This window comes from Juglans regia, chromosome 3, assembly GCF_001411555.2.
Source record: "Juglans regia cultivar Chandler chromosome 3, Walnut 2.0, whole genome shotgun sequence".
NCBI lineage: Eukaryota > Viridiplantae > Streptophyta > Magnoliopsida > Fagales > Juglandaceae > Juglans > Juglans regia.
In genome coordinates this window covers 4,653,031-4,675,290 of record NC_049903.1, presented here as the reverse complement: position 1 = coordinate 4,675,290, position 22,260 = coordinate 4,653,031, and the positions used below count along the sequence as shown (strand labels likewise).

At 37.9% G+C, this 22,260-nt stretch overlaps 3 protein-coding genes across 6 annotated transcripts; all 3 read right to left on the bottom strand.

Annotated features, from left to right (window-relative positions):
- Positions 1–1,857: 1,857 nt before the first annotated feature.
- Positions 1,858–4,167, bottom strand: LOC108983410 (transcription factor MYBC1-like). The gene has a single exon (XM_035688798.1). The coding sequence runs from the start codon at positions 3,724–3,726 to the stop codon at positions 2,779–2,781; it is 948 nt and encodes a 315-aa protein (XP_035544691.1). The 5' UTR covers positions 3,727–4,167; the 3' UTR covers positions 1,858–2,778.
- Positions 4,168–5,778: 1,611 nt separating this feature from the next.
- LOC108983412 (calmodulin-interacting protein 111) lies at positions 5,779–17,144 on the bottom strand. 4 transcript variants are annotated; one of them, XM_018955027.2, is made up of 11 exons: positions 16,678–17,142; positions 14,307–14,465; positions 12,748–13,637; positions 12,332–12,536; positions 10,782–10,989; positions 9,415–9,911; positions 8,475–8,901; positions 8,214–8,294; positions 7,846–8,036; positions 7,582–7,769; positions 5,779–6,590 (listed from the first exon to the last, which is right to left on the bottom strand). In XM_018955027.2, the coding sequence occupies exons 1-11, from the start codon at positions 16,969–16,971 to the stop codon at positions 6,557–6,559; spliced, it is 3,174 nt and encodes a 1,057-aa protein (XP_018810572.2). In that variant the 5' UTR covers positions 16,972–17,142; the 3' UTR covers positions 5,779–6,556. The 4 variants fall into 4 exon arrangements, with proteins under 4 accessions (XP_018810572.2, XP_018810571.2, XP_035544548.1 ...); XM_018955026.2 differs by having other exon boundaries at positions 5,780–6,688; positions 16,678–17,141; XM_035688655.1 differs by lacking the exon at positions 16,678–17,142 and having other exon boundaries at positions 5,780–6,688; positions 14,312–14,373.
- Positions 17,145–17,937: 793 nt separating this feature from the next.
- On the bottom strand, positions 17,938–20,779 carry LOC109009842 (G2/mitotic-specific cyclin S13-7-like). Its single transcript, XM_018990476.2, has 8 exons — positions 20,612–20,779; positions 19,897–20,035; positions 19,753–19,813; positions 19,387–19,647; positions 19,177–19,302; positions 18,824–19,072; positions 18,574–18,732; positions 17,938–18,486 (listed from the first exon to the last, which is right to left on the bottom strand). Exons 1-8 carry the CDS (start codon positions 20,646–20,648, stop codon positions 18,148–18,150), a joined length of 1,371 nt encoding a protein of 456 aa, XP_018846021.1. The 5' UTR covers positions 20,649–20,779; the 3' UTR covers positions 17,938–18,147.
- Positions 20,780–22,260: the final 1,481 nt, after the last annotated feature.

The following is a 22,260-nucleotide window of genomic DNA, read 5'->3' as shown; positions in this document are numbered from 1 at the left end:
AACATAGTTTGGAATGACATGATTACTGACCCAAGAGTAAAACTTTAATGATCTTTCTAAAATGTCTTGTGCTTTTCATTTGAGTTGGCACCACTTTTGATACAAGTGGTACAAAATGGTCTTCCAAGTAAAACGATCATATGCTTAAAGAGTATGGAAAATGACTGCGAACTACCAGGTAGATTGCCTCCATCTAAGGCATGTAATAGTTAGGATGACATGGACCAGTGACCAGTCGGAAGGTTGCAGTCAAGCCATGGTGAACAACTTACCATTATATTTAGAAATGCAATCACCCCTCTATGTGGTTGGATATTGTAGAAGGCACATCAACCAACTGCCAAAGGCTTGATTAAAAGGACAGATTTAATTTATTAATCCCGGGAGATCAATGGCTGAGTGACCTTGCTTGACCAAAACAAAACAGTGCGCTCTCTGATGACAAAATATAATCTCATTCCCAAATGTTCCAACTTAATGCACTATGCCTAGCAGAAGTAATACAAAAAGAAAGAGAAGACTTGAAATGTACAATGATCACTCCAACTGCATGCAACCTACTATGAATGCTAGAAGTTGCCCTCTAATTTCCTAGATTTACTTGGCAAACAAATAGAACATATTGCAATTCCAGGCCAAGTCTCTGTAGTATAAAGATGAAAAACTCAAGCATGTTATGCCGAGATGCAGAGCAAATTGATACCCAATAGATTAAGGTAGTGCAACAAACTTGTAAGAAGAAATTGTGGCATATTGGGTTTAACTAGAGAAGAAAAATGCAGATTCTCTCAAAGCATAATGGATGTTTCCACATGATCAACATGTTATGTAGGTAAACTAAATGACTAATTATATACATCACTAACTGACAATGGGTGCCAAATCTGAATTCTAACTGGGAAGCTAAGGCTCCATTTGGATAGTGAAAGTGTTTCATCTCATCTCATCTCATCACATCATTACAATTTTTCTAAATTCTCACACAAAATATAATAAACAATTCAACTTTTTCAAATCCCAAAATAATATTAATATTCTAACAATATTTTATTCAACTTTCAACTTTAATCTAAAACCATCTCATCTCATCTTATCTCATCTCTCTATCCAAACCGCACCTAAAACAACTTAGGTCAGAATTAAAATTTTGCAAGTGATGGAAAAATTCCAAAAATTTGAAAACACGAAGAAAATTACAATGAAGAACAAAGTGCATGACATGGAAACATGCTTCTAAGAATTATAAACTACACATATAAAAAAAATTATAAACTAAAATTGTTAACCTCAGTCAATAATTAAATAATTTCACAGACCAACTACGAGTAGAAAGTTTTAGTTTTTATGTTTCATTAAATTTACGAGAATTTTAAGGGAATTAAGTACTTTTTTAAAATCTTATGACATATCGGCCAATCCCTATAGGAAATAGTACTTCACTCCAAATTGAGTGTTTATAGTAAGGTATTCAGTTTCTTCATATCAAATTAAGTTCCCAATTCAAAAGGACCTATCCACATTTTATCAATTAGAATTTCAGAACCAATATAGTGAAGAGAGTATCTATCTAACTAAGATCAATTAATTACTAACTCGATATAGAATTCAAAAATGACTATAAAAGTTTTAGAACCTCCCTATTTTTTTTGAAATTGATGCATTTTGGTGAAAGCAAGTATTAGTTCATATGCAAATGTATGCCTAAATGATGAACTGCTGGGTGCCCAATTCCTTGTTTTTTTTTTTTTGATAAGTAAGAAAATTTATTGATCCTCAGAATTGGGCTGGGTGCCCAATTCTATGCTACATGAAAGAATATATTGGCAATGCTAATTTGATTATGATAACTAAGAAGTATCAGAAAATTATGCTAATTTAATATTCTTGGAGCATTAAAATAACTCCAACAATGTAATATAAATCAGCTTTTTTAAGAGGTCTGCTTGCAGTAAGCTTTTAAGTCTTCTATGGAGTCACACAATGTACAACAGGTACAGCTCAGCTCTAAATAAAATCAGACTAATAAACATGAGGTCTTACACATGCGAGATTCCAGGATATTGCTGAGAAATTCAGCACCCGACATGCCAACTATGGGTAATGGCCACATTTTTAGATTTCTAGAGAAACATAATGGTATTTCCCAGCATTATTTATCCTCACCTGTCATCCCAATGGTTCATAAACTTGATGCTTTGGCCATGCACACTTTTAATGCCAATGAGTACCTTTCACCAGTGAGAAGACTGAGGTTTGGAAAACCAGCCGATTCCCAGACTACCATGGGATAAATAAACTTCTAAGACATCCAGATTGACTCCTTCTCAAAACACTAGAGTAGTTGTTGAGGAGCTTAGAAACATAATTGCCGCCCGGAGTGACATCATGATCAATATCCGTCACCAGAAGCTCACAGAAGACAGAGATCGCTAAAAACAATGTAATTATACAGGTAGAAGTCCACAGAACTAAAGGACGCGGTGAGGGACACTACCCACCAATTCTAACCTCATAAAGCATGGTGAAAGACATCCAATTGGCAACAGAAGCTTAATTGACCCAAGTTGTTTGACCCAGAAATATGCCCATTTCAATGGAAGCCCAACACCACTTACTATGACCAGGATAACTAAGGCAAACTAACACGACAATAAAAACAAAGAGTCTAAGCAAAACAAAAATCTAACAAATACCGCCAGATACCAGTATCACAAAGACCCAGAAACGGAATGAAACGAAAACTAAGACGTTAAAGGAGGCATTAACAATTACCAAAACTCAATCATCCCCAGTTGGAAATAGAGTGAGAACCTTCCTTCCTCCTGTTCCATTAGCCGATTCCAAGTCCTCCACATACCCCTGTACTGGATTGTGCACTGGTGCCCCCATCCTATGCACCGACTGTGACTGCCTACTCAGAAATGGATGCTCAAATTGCCCATTCGGTGGCGACCCGAAATGCCCTACCTGCCTGTGATACTGCGGCTGTAGCTGCGGGTGGGCTGCGACCGCAGCAATCTGCTGCTGCTGGTGATGGTGGTGCTGCATTGCAGCCACCGGCACCTGCACAAACGGCAAGAAATGTTCCGAATTGGAGCGACCTGGATGCAGAAAATGCGGCGGCACCGGGGAGCTCGCGAACAAATGGTCAGTAGCAGGATCGACACTGGCTGTCAATCCACCGGCACCACCACCTCCACCGGCACCGCCGCTACCGCCAAGTCCCTGCATTCGCTTGAGATAAAGGCGATACTTCTGCAAATGGCTGGCGACGTTCTCCCTAGTGAGCCCATCCACACTCATCAGTTGCATTATGGTCTTGGGGACAGCATTCTTGATCCCCAAGTGAGCCACAGCGTCCACAAAACGCTTGTGTAGCTGTGGCGTCCACACGAGGCGCGGCCGCTTGAGAGTACGGGCAGGCTCCTCCCCACCGGCCCCGGAACCCAACTCGGCAGAATCGGCGGCGAATTCCGCGGAGTTTGGGTGGGGAGGAGTGGTGGCTGAAGCGGGTAAAGGATTCGAAGGAGGAGGTTGGGGCTGGGGTTGGGGGGAGGCATGCTGTTGGATAGGGGAAATATTATTATTGCTGTTGTTGGGATTTCGTATGTCAAAAGCCAAAGCAAGATCAGGGGTAATTAGGGTTTGGGAGAGGGGCATCAGCTCTTCAGGCGATGGGAGCTCTTCTTCCCATCTTGAGAACCAATTAGAGTCCTCTTCCCTCATATTACCCCCTTCAAATCTGGCTCTTCCCACTCCCAATTCACTATTTCTCGTATCTGGGTTCTTCAGTTCTGAGCTGATTCTTTTCTGGCAGAAATATCAAGGTTTGAATAACAAAGAGAATACAACAACCGAAAGGAAAGCTAGTAAGGGTGGTAGCGGTGGTTTTTAAAGAGATACAGAGACAGAGAACCGAGAGACCCACATAAACGCATACACGGAGATGGGTTTCTTCGAAAAAGCTCTCTCCTGCCTGCCTCCACCAATTGATTTAAGCATAGATAGAAACGAAAGGGAGGGAGAGAGAGACAGAGGTGGTGCACTGGTGTTGGTGACAGTGGAGGAATTGGGAGGAGGGAGGCAGGTAAGGGGTGTGGAGAGAGGTTCGAGGTGGATCGTGTTCTCTTGTTTTCAGCTTTTAAATTAGAAAGCATGACCGACTACTCTAGTGTAGTGTTCGCCTTAATATTGTGCTTTTCTTCTGATTTTTCTTGTGATTTTTGAATCTTAAAATAATATTATTTTATTAAATTTTTAATTTTTATTTAAAATTATTTATCTCTAAACGCACCCTGTTTTTATAAAGATGTTTTTATCTTTGATGATTGATCTCTATCCCCCGGACCTCCACTGCTTTTGGTAGGGTTTGAGAGTCACGCTGACCTGCTTACTCCACCGGGTTGGAGGTTATAGTCTACTTGTGAGTTTTATAAATTAATAAAAAATTATTTAATGATAAAAAAATTATATAAAATAAATTTATAAATTAATATGATTTGAAGCATTACCTCATATCCTAAACCCACGAATGCTCAGCAGCCAGCTGCTAGTAAAAGAAAACAGGATGCATGAGAGAAAAAAATACTCTAGAAATGAAGAGGTGGAGCGTGTGTGACACACTCTGGAGAGTGGTGTGGAGATTCGTGGTCCCAAGATGGCCTGTACGGGAATTGGAGTTGGGGATTAGGAAAGGATTAGAGAGAGAGAAAGAGAGATGCAAAGTATGATGACTTTGTGGGATTTCTTTTTTAGGTTGTTGATGGGGGATTGGAATCAACTGAGGTTTGAGTTTAGTTATGAAGATAAGCTTCTTTTGTTTTTTGGTGGTTTGGTTCTCTTTTTGGCAGAGAAAAAAAAAAAAAAAAAACATAATGTGAGTACCAAAATGTTTTGTTCCTCAAGTCTTAATGATACTCTGTAATAGTCGATCTGGGTTGACCCCGAATTAAGGATTCTTAACTGAGTAATGCTGTATATCATATTTTTATCCTATTTTAATCATATTAAATAATATGTGACATATTCATTACAATTAGATAATAAAAAAGTATGTAATAAATTATCATTTAATAATAATAAATATACTACATCATATTTAATAAAATAAAAATAAGATAATAATATGATGTATAAACTTTCTATATAAACCTGTTTTTGTTATATTTTTTGGGACTTGACCAGCATCATATAAAAAGGATAGAAATATAAATTCCAAACTCAAATGGGGGCAGAGAGTATCTTCCAGAGGTTGATCAGAAGCCACATAGTGCCAAGATAGGAAAACTGTCTGCAGAGTTTGCTTGTACTTGTTGGGTTCAAAAGTTACACTTGGCCCAATTAAATTTTGCATTTGCACACATAGCTCATAGCTGTGTTCCTATTTTTAGCCATGGAATTGGTTGTGGTTCACTGTCTTCAAGGGTTCATGCCAGTGAATAGAGTGTTAGGACCAATAAAATCAATGGAACATTGATAAAGAGCTGGTGGATCAGGTGAGGACCATGTGCCTATAGAGCTTAACCCCTGTTGGATATTTCAGTACTTTCAGATATTCCTCCAGTGTATTAAACTTGAAGATCTGCAAATCTGGGATGGATTAGATGTTTTTTTTTTTTAGATAGATGTTGAGAGTTGAGACAACACGTTTAAAAAAATTGTGGGAACAGGAAAGCTCTTGGTGGGTGTCATGGTTGCTGATCCGGCACTAAAAGATGGATGAATTCTGAGAAATCTTATCATTCATATAGAACATCAGCAGTTATTTTTGACCCCTCTCTCTCTCTCTGTAGACTGCTTAATTTCAGGTTTTCAAAACCCCATCATAATGCTGTATGAAAGCAATTCAAACAAAATAATTTAAAAAAAAATTGGGGAGAGATTTTATTCATCCAACTAAGTTAATTATCCCGTTGAAAATGAAAGTCCTAGACTGAGAATGCCGAGTGCTTTCCTGCCGAACTTGCTGAAAGGCGTCAAAGCCATCGAACCTTCATTTTCTGCCATCACGGCTTCCACAGTAGCTCAAATCCATGGTGAAAATCTCAAGAGCTTAACACAACCCCCCCCCCAAAAAAAAACATATATATATATAAAAAAAAAAAAAAAAAAGAAAGAAAGATAAAAACTGCTTGTACAAAGGACTGAAGACGAGGACAACATATGGTAGTCCCTACATCTCACGGGCTGCCCCCCTCTTGTCTAATAGCAAGAATATTTGCATGCTCAAGTGTAACCATGAACTCTCCATTGCAAAATCATCACGCAATCTCTGGGTCCCACCAAAACGGGTTACTTGACTTAGCTGCAATCGGAGCTTAGAGCACGAACCTATGATGGAAATGTCAGAACAAAAACTCTCCCCTCAAGTTGCAATGCCAACCCTATACAAGATCCCATCCTCATCAAAATAATACTGTGGTTGTACTTGAGTTCTTCAACATTTCTTCTTTTTGAAGCCCCAAGCACTCCTCAAGTATATACGCCTCATATCGAAATCAGCAGGTGACATCTTCTATACTTTTTTTCTGTGTGAGCTTATGTAAATGAAATCCCGTTATAAAAAGGCCACGAAGATCATATATGGTAAGCTGCAGAAAAGTTGAGCTACACACTTGAATCGGACTTTGGGTGAAAAAGGGCTACGGGGAATTGATAAAGGAAGAATGCAACAGATTTTACAAGGTTCCTGCTTCATCGGAAAAAAAATGAAGAATGATGTTGAATTAATTTATCTTTTTGAAGGATATAAAAAAAAAAATGTAACCACAGCTACAGCCACAAAATATTTATTCCAAGTGTAAGGAAATTTCTACAGACAAACAAAATACAAAAGTACCTTTAACCAAGCAAAATCCTAATTCTACCAAATTCTGAATGTATGAGCCTTATAAGATAAATACGCATATTTTGGCAATGCCCCGGATGTTATTATTCCCTAAAGGGTGAAATATGCAAAAAATGTTGTTTTTATGCAAACAGTTAAGAATTGCCTTTATAATAAGTTCAGCAGCAAAGCTGTGCTATTTTTATTGGACTATCATTTTCTTTGTCCAACTTCTCTGGACGATTCTGAGACATCAGCCAATTTACGTGACCTACTCATCGATCCATATGGTCAAGGACTTCAGTCATTCAAAACATTTATCAAGTTACTTTTGGCATTTAGTCTCTCATAACCTAGCCGGCTGATTTGACAAAAAGATCACTCATTCTCATGATAAAGCCATGTTTAAAAACAAGAGATAATATCAGGACTAGAACACCCTTTTTAAACTCAGAACATAAAAACATATTGCTGCCATTGTCACTGTTATTATTGTGCAATATTTCTGATCTATATTTTTTAAGTAATATTGCTGTACTATTATTGGCCACCGCCACAACAGACTTGTTCCCTTGGGCAATTGGACCTCAGCACTGAGTTTTTAACGTGTGTGTGTGTGTGTGTGTGTGTGAGAGAGAGAGAGAGAGAGAGAGAGAGAGAGAGTCTCAATTCAGCTGCATATTCAATTCTAGCTTACTGACCAAAATAATAATATTATGTTAGAAAAAAAATAAGTATGGGAAGAAATGTTTTACCAGATAGGAAACCGGTTTGATTTACTAGAATACTGCTGAATTACTAATTCTTTTTCTGTTGCAGCAGAATGAACAAGCCTTTGAAATTTTGCTGACAGCTCTTCATAAGAGTGAATTTCTGATGGCTGCACTTGTCTGATTGCAGTCCTTAAATGTTGCATTGATATTTCTGAAGCATCACGGCACTCCTGGTTGTGAATAAAATGAAAAATTAATCACGATTTCAAAGACAGAGCAATCTAATCACAAATGAACTTAATATACCTCAATAGCTGCAACAGCTGCCTCCCGGCAGGTCAATGATATATCAGCCCCAGTAAATCTTTCTGTGAGACTAGCTAGCAGCTTTATGCTGATGTCAGAACTGCATGAAATTTTGCGCAAGTGGATGCGGAATATCTCTTCTCGGTCAGTGTGATTAGGAGGCCCCACATATAGCAGCCGGTCAAAGCGGCCTGTCCAAATCTTTTATCACTATTAGAAATCTTAACAAATTCCTGTGAGGGAATAGTAAGATACTACACCTCGCTCAGTATATGGGTATGGATCAGTGGGCATGTCGGGGGTGGAGGTGTGCATGTGTGCTTTTTTTTTTTGGGGGGGGGGGGGGGGGGGGGGGGTTGAGAGTGAACCTGGTCTTAAAAGGGCAGGATCAATCTTGTCTGGTCGATTTGTAGCAGCAATTACAGTAACATCAACTCTTTGATGCAAACCTAAATTCAACAAGATATTTGGGTGAGAGAGAAGCAATGCCAACGTCGATGTTCAAGATTAAATCTCCCAAATTTTACTTACTACTCTAGAAACTTAAGAAATAGCAATGTGTCTAAAACAGAAGCCATAGAAAAGAAAACTTCAATTGGTGGTATTTATAAGCAGAATTTATCACTAACCATCCATTTCAACAAGAAGTTGACTCATAACCCTATCAGAAACTGAAACTCCATCACTTTCCTTCCCACGGATGACGGCAAGACTATCAATTTCATCAAAAAATATAATTGATGGGGCATTGGCCCTTGCCTTTGCAAATAGTGATCTTACAGCCTTCTCGGATTCGCCAACCCATTTGCTGAAAAGTTCTGGACCCTTCACAGAAAGGAAATTCAGTCCCGCTTCTGAAGCTACCGCACGTGCCATGAGGGTTTTGCTGCAACCAGGGGGACCAAACATCAATATCCCTGTTGGGGGACGAGTCCCAATACGCTTGAAAGCATCCTGGTGTTTTTGAGGCCACTCTATGGCTTCCATTAACTGAGTTTTAACCTCACTTTGGCCACCAACATCTTCCCAATTGACCTTTGGAACCTCAAGTATTACCTAGGAATAAATAAACAAGAAGATAGTTGAGTAAGGCTGATTATATATGAAGCACTTAAGGCAGCAATAAAGGGAGAAGCTAAGAGCAATAATGGAAGTTGGACTCCAACTGTAGAAATCATTTAGTCATTATCATTTTAATACATGCTTAATATATAGCATATATTGCTCACGCTTTTACTTTTAAACATGCAGCAAAAAGCCACTCCCAGATCGATAGTCCACTAACTTTGTAGTCCCACAATCCACGCCTGTGTCTGGCTGCTCATCATTTGCGTAGTAGTTTAAATACTCATGATAGATCTCTCTCACATGCCCATATTTTTTTTCTTGTTCTCACACTTTTGAGCTCATTGTATCTGAGAGATTTTTCCATCGTATTATTGGTTTATATAAAAGAATAATGAGCCAATAGTACTCCCATAAAATAGGTGTAAATTACAGATACCACAGACCTCACTGCTGCAATATAGTTTAAACAATAATAATGCAACATATATGCATAAACCATACCTCCCGCATGGCACTGGGCCTCACTTTCATCCTGGCCTTTTCAAAATCTTCAAAAGCTACTCTTAACCGACACTCATCTTCAATGCCATCCAAGATATTTTCTGCATGTTCCAGAACAGTAGCCGTCAAGTGTAAAGATGGTCGAATCTCTGAGGAAACGGAAAAACTTGGAGCAGAGGAAGTTGCTGAATTTGCATAATCCCTTGAAATACTTCTTTTCACTTCTAAGCAATCAGATCCGTCCATTATAACATCAGAGCAGCCTTCACATGCAATAGGTGTTGAACTGATGTCCAAATCATGACAAGAATTTCTAAACTTAACATAATGTCTAAGACAAACCAAAGCTGCCTCGTTGCAAAGGGCAGCTAGATCAGCACCCACAAATCCATGTGTGACCGTGGCAAGGTGTTGAACTTGCATATCAGAAAGCGAGTGCTCCATTTCACTGAGAAGGGTATGTAATATATCCAGCCGCTGCTTGGGAGATGGAACACCTATATTTGGATTTTTGACAGAAACAAAATTAACAACACATCCGTCAAACAATGACAAACTCAACTGATTCCAACTCCCTGCTTAATTTTCCTTCCACATAGAATCATGCCCCAGTGCACTTATAACAAATGTACATCCCTGATTCCTTAGCACACCCATCTTGCAAACATAGTTATTACCCAATAATTATTTAACTAGCTCGAGCAAGTCAACTCATCATTTTCTTATTTTTCCTATTAACCATCGAGTAAATGACACATACACAGACAGTGCAAATGCATGTATTTCCTTTCAATCCTTTCAGAATACCGACAGCAAATTGCTAAATTTTAAATGTCCATGAGTCATATAGAAATTCAAACCTACACCCTAAATTTCAGGGACAATGTGATTTTGATTCATGTTTCTATTTTTGAATAAGTTTGAAGGACTCACCAAATATATACTATGACTTTCCTAGGAGCACTATCAAAGTAGATCAATTTCATTCCCAGAAAAATCAAAGACATAGAAGTTTAAATCACCTATTTTCTTTTGCAATTTCTGAGTTTTGGAATCATTGAGATATTCCCATAAGGACTCCAATTTACAAAGGAGATATACAGCACAGATGAAGGCAGTCATGATACAGAACGACTACCATATTAGGCAATCATGTTGCTTTCAACATGTCATATTTGGTGAATTACATATGAAAACAATTATTTGATAGGCAGAGAAAGGCGAAAAAGAAATAAAACTGGTATATGGCATAAAAATTTTGGCAATGTCGTACAATGCGAATCACCTGAAAGCTTAAGCAGAATGTATCATTCAGAAAGGTTCCTAATATGACAACATATTGTAATCACACAAAAACTCGGTAATACCTATTTCAATTTCCCTGTCAAGTCTTCCAGGTCGTCTCAGTGCAGGCTCAATACTATCAGGCCTATTTGTCGCAGCAATTACAATCGTTCCATCAGCTCTGTTAATTCCATCCATCAAATTTAACAGCGTAGCAACCATTCTTTGAGAAAGCTCTTCACCTCCATCTTTCCGAGCAGGGGCAATGGCATCAAGTTCATCAATGAATATCTGTAATAATATGCAACCCTAAGTAGTAATCTAAAGGCAGAGTCAACAAAGCAAGAATATATCATGCCCAAAGGCAAAATATTGACTTGTTTAACTGAATGACATGGAATTTGTATACTTGTTTTCTTTTTAGTTTAAGTTGAAAAATACAGTTAGAACTTGAAGGGAATATATTTTTATTTAGCTGTCCTACTTGATCATACCTCTATATAAGACAAAAAGTTACAAAATGTAAGTTATTCTTACAAACTTTCTCCAGTACCCAGAAGATTTTTATTTGTATAACAGCACAGAGATCTTCTCTTAATACAGTTTAGATGGTTTGTTTATTTTTGTATATCCATAAGTTAGTCGCTATAGTTCACAAGATGAGTATACAGTTATCTAGAAATAGTAAAACCTTGGTGTTGGAGTTAAGTCTTTCGTTAAGACCCCTTAGCGCCCCGGGACGGGAGTGGGGGGCGTTCTTAAAATCTTGTATCATTGGACAACGGCCCAAAAATTTCTGATTTTCTAGCACTTTTTCCTTTTGTTTGTTAAGTGGCTTTATGTATACTTCCCGTGTACAGGGACCACATCCCTTTCCATCATTAATAGAATTTAATCTTAATCATACATAAAAATCTTATTTTTCCTATCAGTAATGAATCCTTTATTGATGAGAAGGAAAATCTCATGCACACAGAGAATTGTAAGAACAGTAAAATTTAAAGTTCTAAAAAATAAAGCAAATTCGAAAGAGCTGAGCAGGGATACTTTCCATGTCAGTTATCTATTCCTACGTTAATCTTAAGAATAAATATGTGGTTACCTACACCTCCTGTGGCTCGAGTTGATTCTAGTATCATTCGCTTAGTTTTCGACATTTATAATTACATCCCCTGTTAATTGTGCTAATTCAGCACCTCCGTTCCCCTTCCGTAAAATTTACGAACGGAACTTCTGATACATGAGATAATGCGACTTTATGGACATATCAACAACTCCAAATGGAATAACAATACAAATGTTAGAGAGAAAAAGGGCGGACAGAAAAAAGGTTGTTAGGTAGAGAACGGTGAGCACTTTGGCGTATGGGCATTGCAATCATAACCAATTCTTGAGTTCACTGTAAATAAAATGCAAGCATTTAAAATGTATATTTTACACAAAATTTTCCTGACTTTTTTTTTTGCCTTTGCAAATAAAAAACATGAAACTCTAATCCACGTGAAATTGACATGTTCTAAACATTGTTGTTTTTTGGTTTTGAAATCCAAGTATAACACCGTATCCATCAGTACTTCAAGCAGGGTGAAGCCCAAGTTTGAAACATAAATCAATCAGGGTAAACAAATCTAACCACGGCTGGTGCTACTTGGCTTGCTGACTCAAAGACTTCATGCAAAGCTTTCTCACTTTCCCCATAAAAGTTACTGAAAACTTCAGGTCCATTCACAGAGAAAAGCTTGACACCAGCATCATGGGCACACTGTCGTGCCAAAGAGGTCTTTCCCGTGCCAGGAGGGCCATGAAGAAGCACACCCTTCGTAGTTCGTAAACCGAAACTAAAATAGTTACATCAGTGATCAACATTTAATTTTGAATATGTGGATGACAAGAAAACCACATCAAGTATGCAATCAAAGGAAGACAAGAATCATCCCCAAAGAGTTACGGAGCTCCAAAAGTCTAATATAGAATAGCATGACCTTAAAAAGGAATTCAATTGTACAAATCTGCACAAATAAGCAAGAAGCAATATCCTATAGGACATACCTCGACAATGTGTCCACTGAGGAGGAGATTATTATATCTTTCAAAATTGCATATTCTTTTGAAAGACCACCCAATTTCAAAGTATTTTCTACCACAGTAGCTTTAACATCCTGATATTCAAGTTCAACACCTGGAAAACCCCCTTTTTGAGAAGTTTCAGATGTCATGTTTGAAGAGGCACACAGATGGATTTCCGTATCATGGTTTATCAAAAAAGCACGGATGACATGGTCCACCAGTTCAGGAGCTTCAGGGAGCAAATTATCACCTTTCTCATTTGTCAAATCATGTCTGCTACTCTTTGCTGACAACTCCTTAGCACCTACTACGCGAAAATTGAAAAGCTCTGAAAGTATCGGGATGGAAACAAAATTTCCACAGAGCAGATAACGAGAAAACAGCCAAGTACTGGCACATGTTTGCAGAAGTTTCTTTGAACTTTTATCCGCTAATACCTCTCTAATGTTAAATGAATCAACAGATGAACTGTTTTGATTTGTCAAACAGGATACTGAATCATCACATATTGGTGAAATTGTGTGACAACTATTAGAAGAGCTAAGTTTCGACTGATACAATGGAGTTTTAGGGGATGAAAGCATTCCACTTTCAAATGGATTTTGAGGCCTTTCTTCAGAGAAGTTCATGGAAGGCAACAAATTACTTCTCACAATTGGCCTATTCTCTGAAAGAGCCAGCTCGAGATACAATTCCTTGCAGTTGTATACAGAAAAACACTTTATTCTGGTGCCATTTGGTACTTCATGGCCATTTACAAGACCAGATGGAAATTGACTTTGTATGGGGTAAACAAACACAACACCGCCCGAAGTAGGACAACCCAGGGTGTAGGAAAGGTTGGAGGACAGTTGCACTTCATTCTTCATAATCTGGGAAAGGTAAAAACAAAACCGAAGAAAAAAAAGTCTCAGTAATAAAATAGACCCAAATCTCTGTTTTATATGATGTATTAGGATCCAATAAGTTTGTGCAAAATTAGGCACACCAGCAATTCCAAAATAAATAAATATATATATATAAATAAACGCTGATACATAAAATCATAAATTGATGCATGGGGAGTATGGAATAGCATGTTCTTTAAAACTTGTACACTGCATCTCTCTGTTTTAAAAGCTGCACTGGACCAGATATAGATAGTCCATTCTATTTCTAGAAGGTGCCAACCTCATAGGGCATAAAAAACGTACAGTCTATCCTTGACAAAGATTATAGTAACTTCCAACCTCCCAAAGGCTGAACACCTTCTTGCAATTAACTGAATCAAAGCAACCATAAATTATAAATGCAAAATGATTTGATAATTAGATTTTGCAAATTCCAATTGCAGGAATGCCACTGAACTCATTTCAACCAGTACAACAATTGAAAACCTGAAACTTTTAGCGATGCCATGATGGAAGTGAAAAAATAAATGCCAAATGTTGCCAACTTTATTCCCATCCATTTATTCATTAGCTTCCCTTTTTTCCTGAATCATTTTTTTCGGTTGTCAATCACTGGTTTAGTAATCAAATCAATCAAATTGTCATTCAAACCTTACTAGAAGGAAAAACAGTTGCGAGAGCGAAGTAGTTCCCAACTTCATTGGCCATTTTCTCTCCATTATCAGTCCCAAAGTATGCTGAACATTCATCTGCTAATGAGCTAAGAGGGAAGCTAGATGAAACTTTCATCCTGGAAGGAGCAAGTGACACCTGTCAACAGTATTAAGATAAAGGATGAGCAGCCAAAAAATAGATAATTATGCAATCACGCATTCCCTTTTGACACTCTGTTAAAAGTTAAAAATATATAATTATAGAATGACAAATCTAACCAAACATATAAATCAATGTTTTCTATTTATAGAAGGATACAAATTTCTACAATCAAACTGTTATTACAGAAACAAAAAGACAAAGAATTTGAACGTGAATTAAAGCGGCAATGTAGCATATGGCCAATGGAGAAGTGAATTCTTGACAACCGGATAACACAAACAAAAAGGGAAACATTATTTTAAGCTAAGAGCTTCAAAATCAAAGTAACTCTTCATCAACCGTGTGCTTGATAATCCTTTTCTTTTTTCATGGTTCAATTTAGAAAAAAACTCAATCCTTTTCCTTTTCTCTCCCTCTTCCCTTTGCCTGTTGGGGTGGCTTGTAGAATTGAAAGAATCTTTCGTAGTTTTTTGTGGGGTGGTCTTGGTGATGACAAGAAGCTCCATCTAGTAAGTTGGGATAAAGTCTGCTCATCAGTTACTTGGGGGGGTTTGGGGATCCATAATCTGAGGCTTTTTAATAAAGTTCTTCTTGGAAAGTGGCTTTGGAGATATCAATTAGAGAGGGATGTGTTATGGAAAAATATTATTGATGTTAAATATGGGAGGGCGCAGGGGTGTTGGTGTTCTAATGAAGTTAGAAGTGTGTATGGTGTGGGCTTGTGGAAGTACATACAGAATGGTTGGGGGGATTTTGCTAAACATGTTTCCTTCAAGGTTGGAGGAGGCGATAGGATTCACTTTTCGCATGATCTTTGGTGTGGGGAATTGACTCTCAAGAATGCTTTTCCTTCCCTATTTAGAATGGCAAGAGACAAGGATGCCACTGTTGCTGATTCCGTATCTTTTTCCAATAATATTCCTCAATGGAATGTGAGATTTTTTAGAGATGTTCATCATTGGGAAGTGCTGATTATTACTGATTTTTTCAGTAGACTGTATGACATTAAAATGGTGCAGGGAGGAGAGGACAGAATGTTTTGGAAATACGCTGGAAATTCAATTTTCTCTGTCAGCTCTTATTATAAAGTGCTGGCGTGTCATTCTGTCAATCAATTTCCTTGGAAGTGTATTTGGAAATCCAAGGTTCCGACCAAAGTTCCTTTTTTCTGCTGGTTGGTGACACTCGGGAAGATTCTAACAACAGATAAATTGAGGAAGCGAGGGTATTATATGCCTGGACTGGTGTTATTTGTGCAGGAAAGATGGGGAGTCGGTTGATCATTTGTTTCTACATTGTGAGGTTGCAAAGACTTTTTGGGATGAGATTCTCAGCAGGTTGAGTATTGCTTGGGTGATGCACAAGAGAGTGGTGGATCTATTGGCTTGTTTTTCTTTATATAAGTAAAAAATTTATTCATCAAATGCAATAGGCAAAGCCCACGTAGGAAGTATACAAAAGAAACACCTAATTACATACTAATACTAGAAAAACGAGGACAAAAACTCATTGACAGCCCCTCCATTAAGTACAATAGCTGAAAACCAACTAAACAAGGAACACATAAAAAATTTCCAGAGTTCTTCTACATTGCGTTCCCTATTATTAAAACACCTCTCATTCCTTTCCAACCAAAGGCATCACATAATGCACAAAGGAATCATCTTCCACGCAGCTACCACTTGAGAGCAAGTATGAAGTCTAGTCCAACATGCACGTAAATCTATTGGCTTGTTGGAAAGGATCTATGGGCAGCCATCACATTGCTGATATTTGGAAGATGATACCTCTATGTCTATGTGTTGTTTGTGGCTAGAAAGGAATGGACGCTGTTTTGATGACAGAGCTCACTCGTTGGGAGAATTTAGAGAGTTTTTCTTTGAACTCTTTGTTTTTGGGCGACAACTCTTGTTTCCTTTTTAGACTTTGCTAGTTCCCATTTTCATAGCTTGTATTTAGGTGTTTCCGCTTGTATACTTCCTTGTGTAATTGAGCTATGTCTATCTACTTGCATTAATAAATTTCTTATTACTTATAAAAAAATAGAGGATTTTATTAATAGAAACGGCAAAATCCGAGTACACAGGAGAGAGAGAGAGAGAGAGTCAATCACTTATATATGAGACACATATAAAACACCAACATGTCCAATTCCAACGGAAATAAAGTTACATATTATACGAATAATGCGAATAATGCGAGTTACCGATACGATAGAACCAACGGCAATGGAAGAAGAAACCATGGAACTCTCGGAGAGCCAAACTTTACAGCCTTTGGGCTCACGCACAACACCGGCAACTTTACCAATGATAGCAGATTTACCGATGAGAGCAGGAAAGTTGGCCGAAGCCTGTTCAAGAGAGCAGAAAAGGTCCTCCTGACTAGTTCCAAGATCTATAGAAGGCGTGGATGAGGGTGTCGAAGGAGATGCAGAGTGGTCATCAGCTTTTGACAGCCTTGACTGTGCCTTGGAATGCTTCTTCGTCTTAGGCGGCATCTTTTCCCGCTGTAGTCTCCAAATAGGCGTAAGTATTTGAAGAAGTGGAGCAACGCAACGCAAGAGTAAGCGAGCGAACCAGGCGGAGAGTTTTTGGTTCAGAAATTAAACCCACCTTTAGGGTTTAAAGAAAGAAAAGAAGAAACCTTAAGAAAAAGCTTCTGCTTTGCCAAAAAGTATATTTGCACTGCCACTGATGATTGATGTACTTAATGGGCTGTTGGATCCAGAACTCTAACCAGACTTAGGTCCAGAATGTGTAGCCCAGAGCCCAATCTGCTGTTAAATGTGGGTTTCAAAATATTTATTATTTTTTTAGCAGTATATTAAGCGTTGATAATTATTTTATGACTCGCGAAGCTAACACAGAACTAACATGTGTTAGAATTTAAAAAATGGGGGGAATAATAAATTTACAAGTCTCCCATTTTTTATAAAAAAAAAAAGAGGATCTCAAAATTCAAAAATATGAAAATTTTACTCTTTTTTTTTTTTACTTCGTGATTAAGAAATATGATTTTTTATTTTACTTCGTGATTAAAAAAATATTTTTTAATAATATTTTAAATTTTTTTATTTTTTAAAAATAGTTAAAATTATTAAAAAAATCTATATAAAAAATAATTTAAAAAAAAACACATAAAAAATACACTAATCTCCAGCAGGAGCTCTAAGCAGGAGCTCCCAGCGGGAGATATAGCATTTCCCTTTTTTTTTATAGTGAGAAAGGATCCCACCACTTTTTTACAAACAACCAACACAGAAATTACACGAAGTAAAAACTAATAAACTGATGTAGTTTTATGGAATCCGTTAGATCTACTTTATAATAAAAACAATTTTAGAGTTTGTGGATTTATTTTGTGTAATTCAAATTAGAGAATGGAGAAAAAGGAAATAGAGAAAAAGGAAAAAATAAAAAACATTGAAAGGGAAAAAAATATGGAGATTTGAAGTGTCTGCTCGTTTCGTTGCATTCATTCTAATTAAATTGCTCTCTAATTCAAGCTTCCACATGAAATGTAAACGAATGAATGGAATACTTAAATGTTAACAATGTATCCTAATACTTAAATGTGCTCTTCTCATTGGAGATATTCAAAAGCAACAGGAGAGACAAAAAGAATCAAAGAAAAGCAAACTTAAATCAATCCCAATGCACATAATATATGTCCATTAAGCCTTGGATGCGCATATACCGCCAGACAAGAGAGCTTTTGCCGGCGAAAGCAGTGCCACGGCTCCCCTTTCAGATTTCGAGTACTTTCTGAACACAGCCTGAAGCTTACTTCTCGCAGCCATCGAGTGGAGGCTCGCCAGCAGTTTTGCACAATCCATGAGTTGTGGTTCGGAGAAGCCGGTATGAAGCTTGAGGGTGGCGTTCCAAGCGGGGATCTTCTTTAGAGTGCAACGAGCGGCATAGACTGCTGAGGCAGCAATCATTGATGGGCAATACATTATGGTTGCATAATGCATCATACCCAACTCACCAAGAAAATACACCAAGTTTTCCAGCTACACAATTTGAAACAAAACAACACAGCTTAGCTTCGGCAAAAATAACCATAAACAGCTATTATCGCGCAGAGAAAGAATACCGACTTCTTGATCAGGAATCGATGCCTTGATGAAACGAACGAGGAAAACGTATGGTGTAGGCACTGTCAAGGTCCATTCCAGCTTGCCAAGTATGATTTTCTCCATGACTAGAATCTGTTCATTGGTGTAAGCTCTGTCTGAAAGGTGTACAAAGTCGTTGACCTGCATACATCACAGTTCATCTTACACTCGAGCTGACTAAAGAACTGACTATGAGATCTGAAATCAGGTTGAGAATAGCATTGCTACATACCTGAGGGGGCCAGATTTCTTCATACTTAGAGGCCATGAGCATCGCACTGATGCCCACCAACTGCAATTCCCTCCTTGGCACTGTCTTAATTGCGAGGAACCGATCGATTATATTGACTGTCAGATAAAGAGTTTCTAGAGACAGTTCAAACTTCCTATGAACATCTATCAGCCAGTCCACCAGAATCCCTCTCATACTTTCATTGATATCCGGCTGAGAGTCTATATAATCATAAGGTCGACTCTCATTCTGTATCACGCACATAATTAATGGGTAGTTCATCAGTCAGGGCACGGAAGGAGACTTAAATTGGAAAAGGAAATCTACCTCAAGAAATTGATGAAAAAATATACCTCAACTAGTTTATAGAACTTGTAGATGTCCTCAACGTATTCTACAGCAGCCAAGTCATTACAGGCGTCTGCAGCATCAATATCAACAATCTGCTCCTTTGGTTTGTCAGTTAAACCACAAGAAGCCTGCCAGATTAAGATCAGACTTTTCAGCGAAAGTGCCACAGATTTCAAGAACAATCAACACTAATCTAGGAATAAAAAGGCCACCTTGCTACGAGCAGTTAGGACCGAAGTAAAGGCATGTGCTTTCTTCCTCAACATTTCTTCTCCATCCTTTTTCTTGTTGATAGGATTTTCTTGCTTAGCCTTAGCACCATCGTCCTCCGTATCCGGGCTAATGACAACGGCTTCTTCGGGCTTCGGCTTAACAGCAGCTTTCTTCTGAGGCTTTGGTGCAACGGCTCGTTTACCTGCCGCAACCCCATCAAGAAGAAGAGGAGCTCCATCAACATTCACACAGAACTGTTTCTGGAAAATTCAGACAGACCCGATACGCAAAATCAGGCATATTCCCAATCACAAACTCATAAATTCCAATTAAGAGACCAAAGAAATTAGACAGATGACTGGAACCTTGTTATTTTCAGCAGCTGCTGCAGCTTGCGCATTTGCGAGCAGTTGAGCACAGAAACTCCTAAAAAGACCATCATATAAAATTCAATGAGATGGAAAACAAAATCTAAATCAATAAATAAGAGAGGGGGAGTGTAAGGAGACCTTGTGATGGGACGATTTGGTTTGCCCTCGATTCCTCGGATGGTTACCTGATTCCCAATATCACCGAGTGCTCTGCGGTTTCTTGCTTCGGCTGCATCATTCTTCTTCTGCTGCTTACCTCCTCCAACTACTGCCTCGCCTAAAAAAAAAATCAAAGGAAGTCAAATGATAAATTTTATAGCGTTTGGTCTGAAATAAAGGATTCCAAGGCATATCAGACAGAAAAAGATATATGAACAGACGAAAAAACCCATTCCGGTTCGGTTCCTGGCATCGAAGAAAATAAATTACTTTTCCTCGAGTGAAAACACAAAATAACGTCAATCAACCATAAATAGGATTTTTCGTGTTTTCCTGCCAGTTTTCTCGGCAGCCAAGAGAATAAAGAATATCGACCGATAAAAAAAATCAAAGAAACTGAACCCCTTGTCCTCAAGATCTACACTTTAGAGTAAAAAATCAGTGAAACCAGAGTAATCTGAATAAAAAGTAAAAGAAAAAACAAATGTAAAGTCATATATTACCAAAGATTAGCCCATACAAATTCAGAAACGAAAAATCAGATTAAAAAAAGAGAGTAATCAAATCCGTACTATCCCATTAGCGTTCTGACTATCAGGCAGTGTATCAAAAACCCAAACAGAATCTCATCTCCACAGATAAAAAGAATATTGATCCTCGAAAGAACACCTCGAGAGAGAGAGCGAACAAATACCTCTGGGCTGTGGCGGAACGATGGGTCTTGACGCCATTTCTAATTGCTCGAATGTGTCCAAGAACTACAGCTACAGGCGACCGATTTCCTTATGAGTCTCTCCCCCTCCCTGTCTCCCTCTCTCTCTCGCTCTCTCGCATGTACAGAATAAGAACAAGAAGACCGAATGAACCGGGTGGCCTTTTGAAGTGGAGGAGCCAACGGTCGAATTTTTTTAACTTTCTAACCGTTGGATCTGGGGAAATCCAACAGCGGAATATGGGTCTGAAGAATTTGTAGCCGTTGGGGTTAAAGTAGGCGTGCCAGGACGAAAGGTCGTGACCTGGGGTGAGACTGAAATTCTATGCAATACGTGTCAATCTATGACACGTGCGCGAAGGGTGGAGCGCTTATATCCTTCCTAATTAGTCTCCTGCGTGTCCCAAACATTTTTATTAAAATTTACTATTATTATAGGTTTTGCTATACATGATAATACATCAGTCATTATTCATCCACACACCTCACATTTAACAGTTTTTTTTTTTAATGCCAAACTCATCACCTTTGACCTCTCTCTCTCTCCTCAAGTTCTCCTCGGCCTCTCTCTCTCCCCTCAAGTTCTCCTTTACTTCTCTTTCTCCTCAAGTTCTCTCTCATCGTGCTTCTTTGAGCAGGACCGAGATGGATGAGTTGGGACAAAACTGGTTTGCATGTTAGTGAACCCGGTTTGCAATATAAGATGTGGGATATTAAATAATAACTGATAAGAAGATTTATTATAATAGAAAATGTTGCACTCGTTTTATCATAAAATATAATGTTATATAAGTTTTTTTATATAAATATCATTTTTAATAACATGACACCTTACAATAAAATGTGAGTTTGTTCTCACTAATTCATTTATGATTACTTTTTTCATCGCTCACATTTTTGTTGCCGGATTGAAACAAATCAGGTTATATTTAATTCGAGTTCAAAAAAATAGAAAGTTTTTATTCATTAGCTGATACGGATACCACACCTAATCAAATATTTATATATCGTATTTGACATGAGAAATAAATTTTAAAATCTAAATCTTACAAATCAAATCTTATCATTTAAGTAATATAGATGATATACTTTATATACCGAATCTTGATAAATAGAAAATTCTGTACGAAATTACTTTGTGTAAATTTGCTAAATTTGTTCAAATATATCAATTGGTATTACAGTCAATAAGAGTGCTTATTGAATTTGGGTCCCATATAGGGGGAGCAAGACAGAGAGTAGACTCAATAGTTATAGCTGTCCATGAGGATCTCACTCACCGTTTGAAAATCTCAGTGTGCCTTTTTTTTTTTTATTTAATTAGAACATCCATTTTAGGCAAAGAATTGAAGAGAAATTCGATTCGAAAGCATGTAGGATGCCATGGAAAATGGGCAAGACTCTCCGAAGGTATTTTCTTTGTGTGTTAAAGCACTTCTCAAAACGATTTTTCTCATCATATATATATAGTACGTCTCCAAACTGATACCGTACTGGAGAATGACCTCAAGCATGCAGAGATGAAATCTTTGGTAATTTTATGTCTATGAGATGGCTTTCAAGCCTATTACTGGGCAGACGAGCGAGCAGTGACACAAGGGTATGTGCTCTTCTTTTACAGGCTTCTGCTG

What these genes read in the sequence shown, in the direction of transcription:
- LOC108983412 (XM_018955026.2), bottom strand. Translation starts at nt 16,971, where the DNA reads ATGCCGCCTAAGACGAAGAAGCATTCCAAGGCACAGTCAAGGCTGTCA. An exon ending in GGCCCAGTGCCATGCGGGAG is followed by an intron (nt 8,902 to 9,414) that starts GTATGGTTTATG and finishes ATTTATTCCTAG; the next exon opens with GTAATACTTGAGGTTCCAAA. An exon ending in ACTTCTTGTTGAAATGGATG is followed by an intron (nt 8,295 to 8,474) that starts GTTAGTGATAAA and finishes TGTTGAATTTAG; the next exon opens with GTTTGCATCAAAGAGTTGAT.
- LOC109009842 (XM_018990476.2), bottom strand. Translation starts at nt 20,648, where the DNA reads ATGGCGTCAAGACCCATCGTTCCGCCACAGCCCAGAG. An exon ending in CAGCTGCTGAAAATAACAAG is followed by an intron (nt 19,648 to 19,752) that starts GTTCCAGTCATC and finishes TGAATTTTCCAG; the next exon opens with AAACAGTTCTGTGTGAATGT. An exon ending in TCCTAACTGCTCGTAGCAAG is followed by an intron (nt 19,303 to 19,386) that starts GTGGCCTTTTTA and finishes TTAATCTGGCAG; the next exon opens with GCTTCTTGTGGTTTAACTGA.
- LOC108983410 (XM_035688798.1), bottom strand. Translation starts at nt 3,726, where the DNA reads ATGAGGGAAGAGGACTCTAATTGGTTCTCAAGATGGGAAGAAGAGCTC.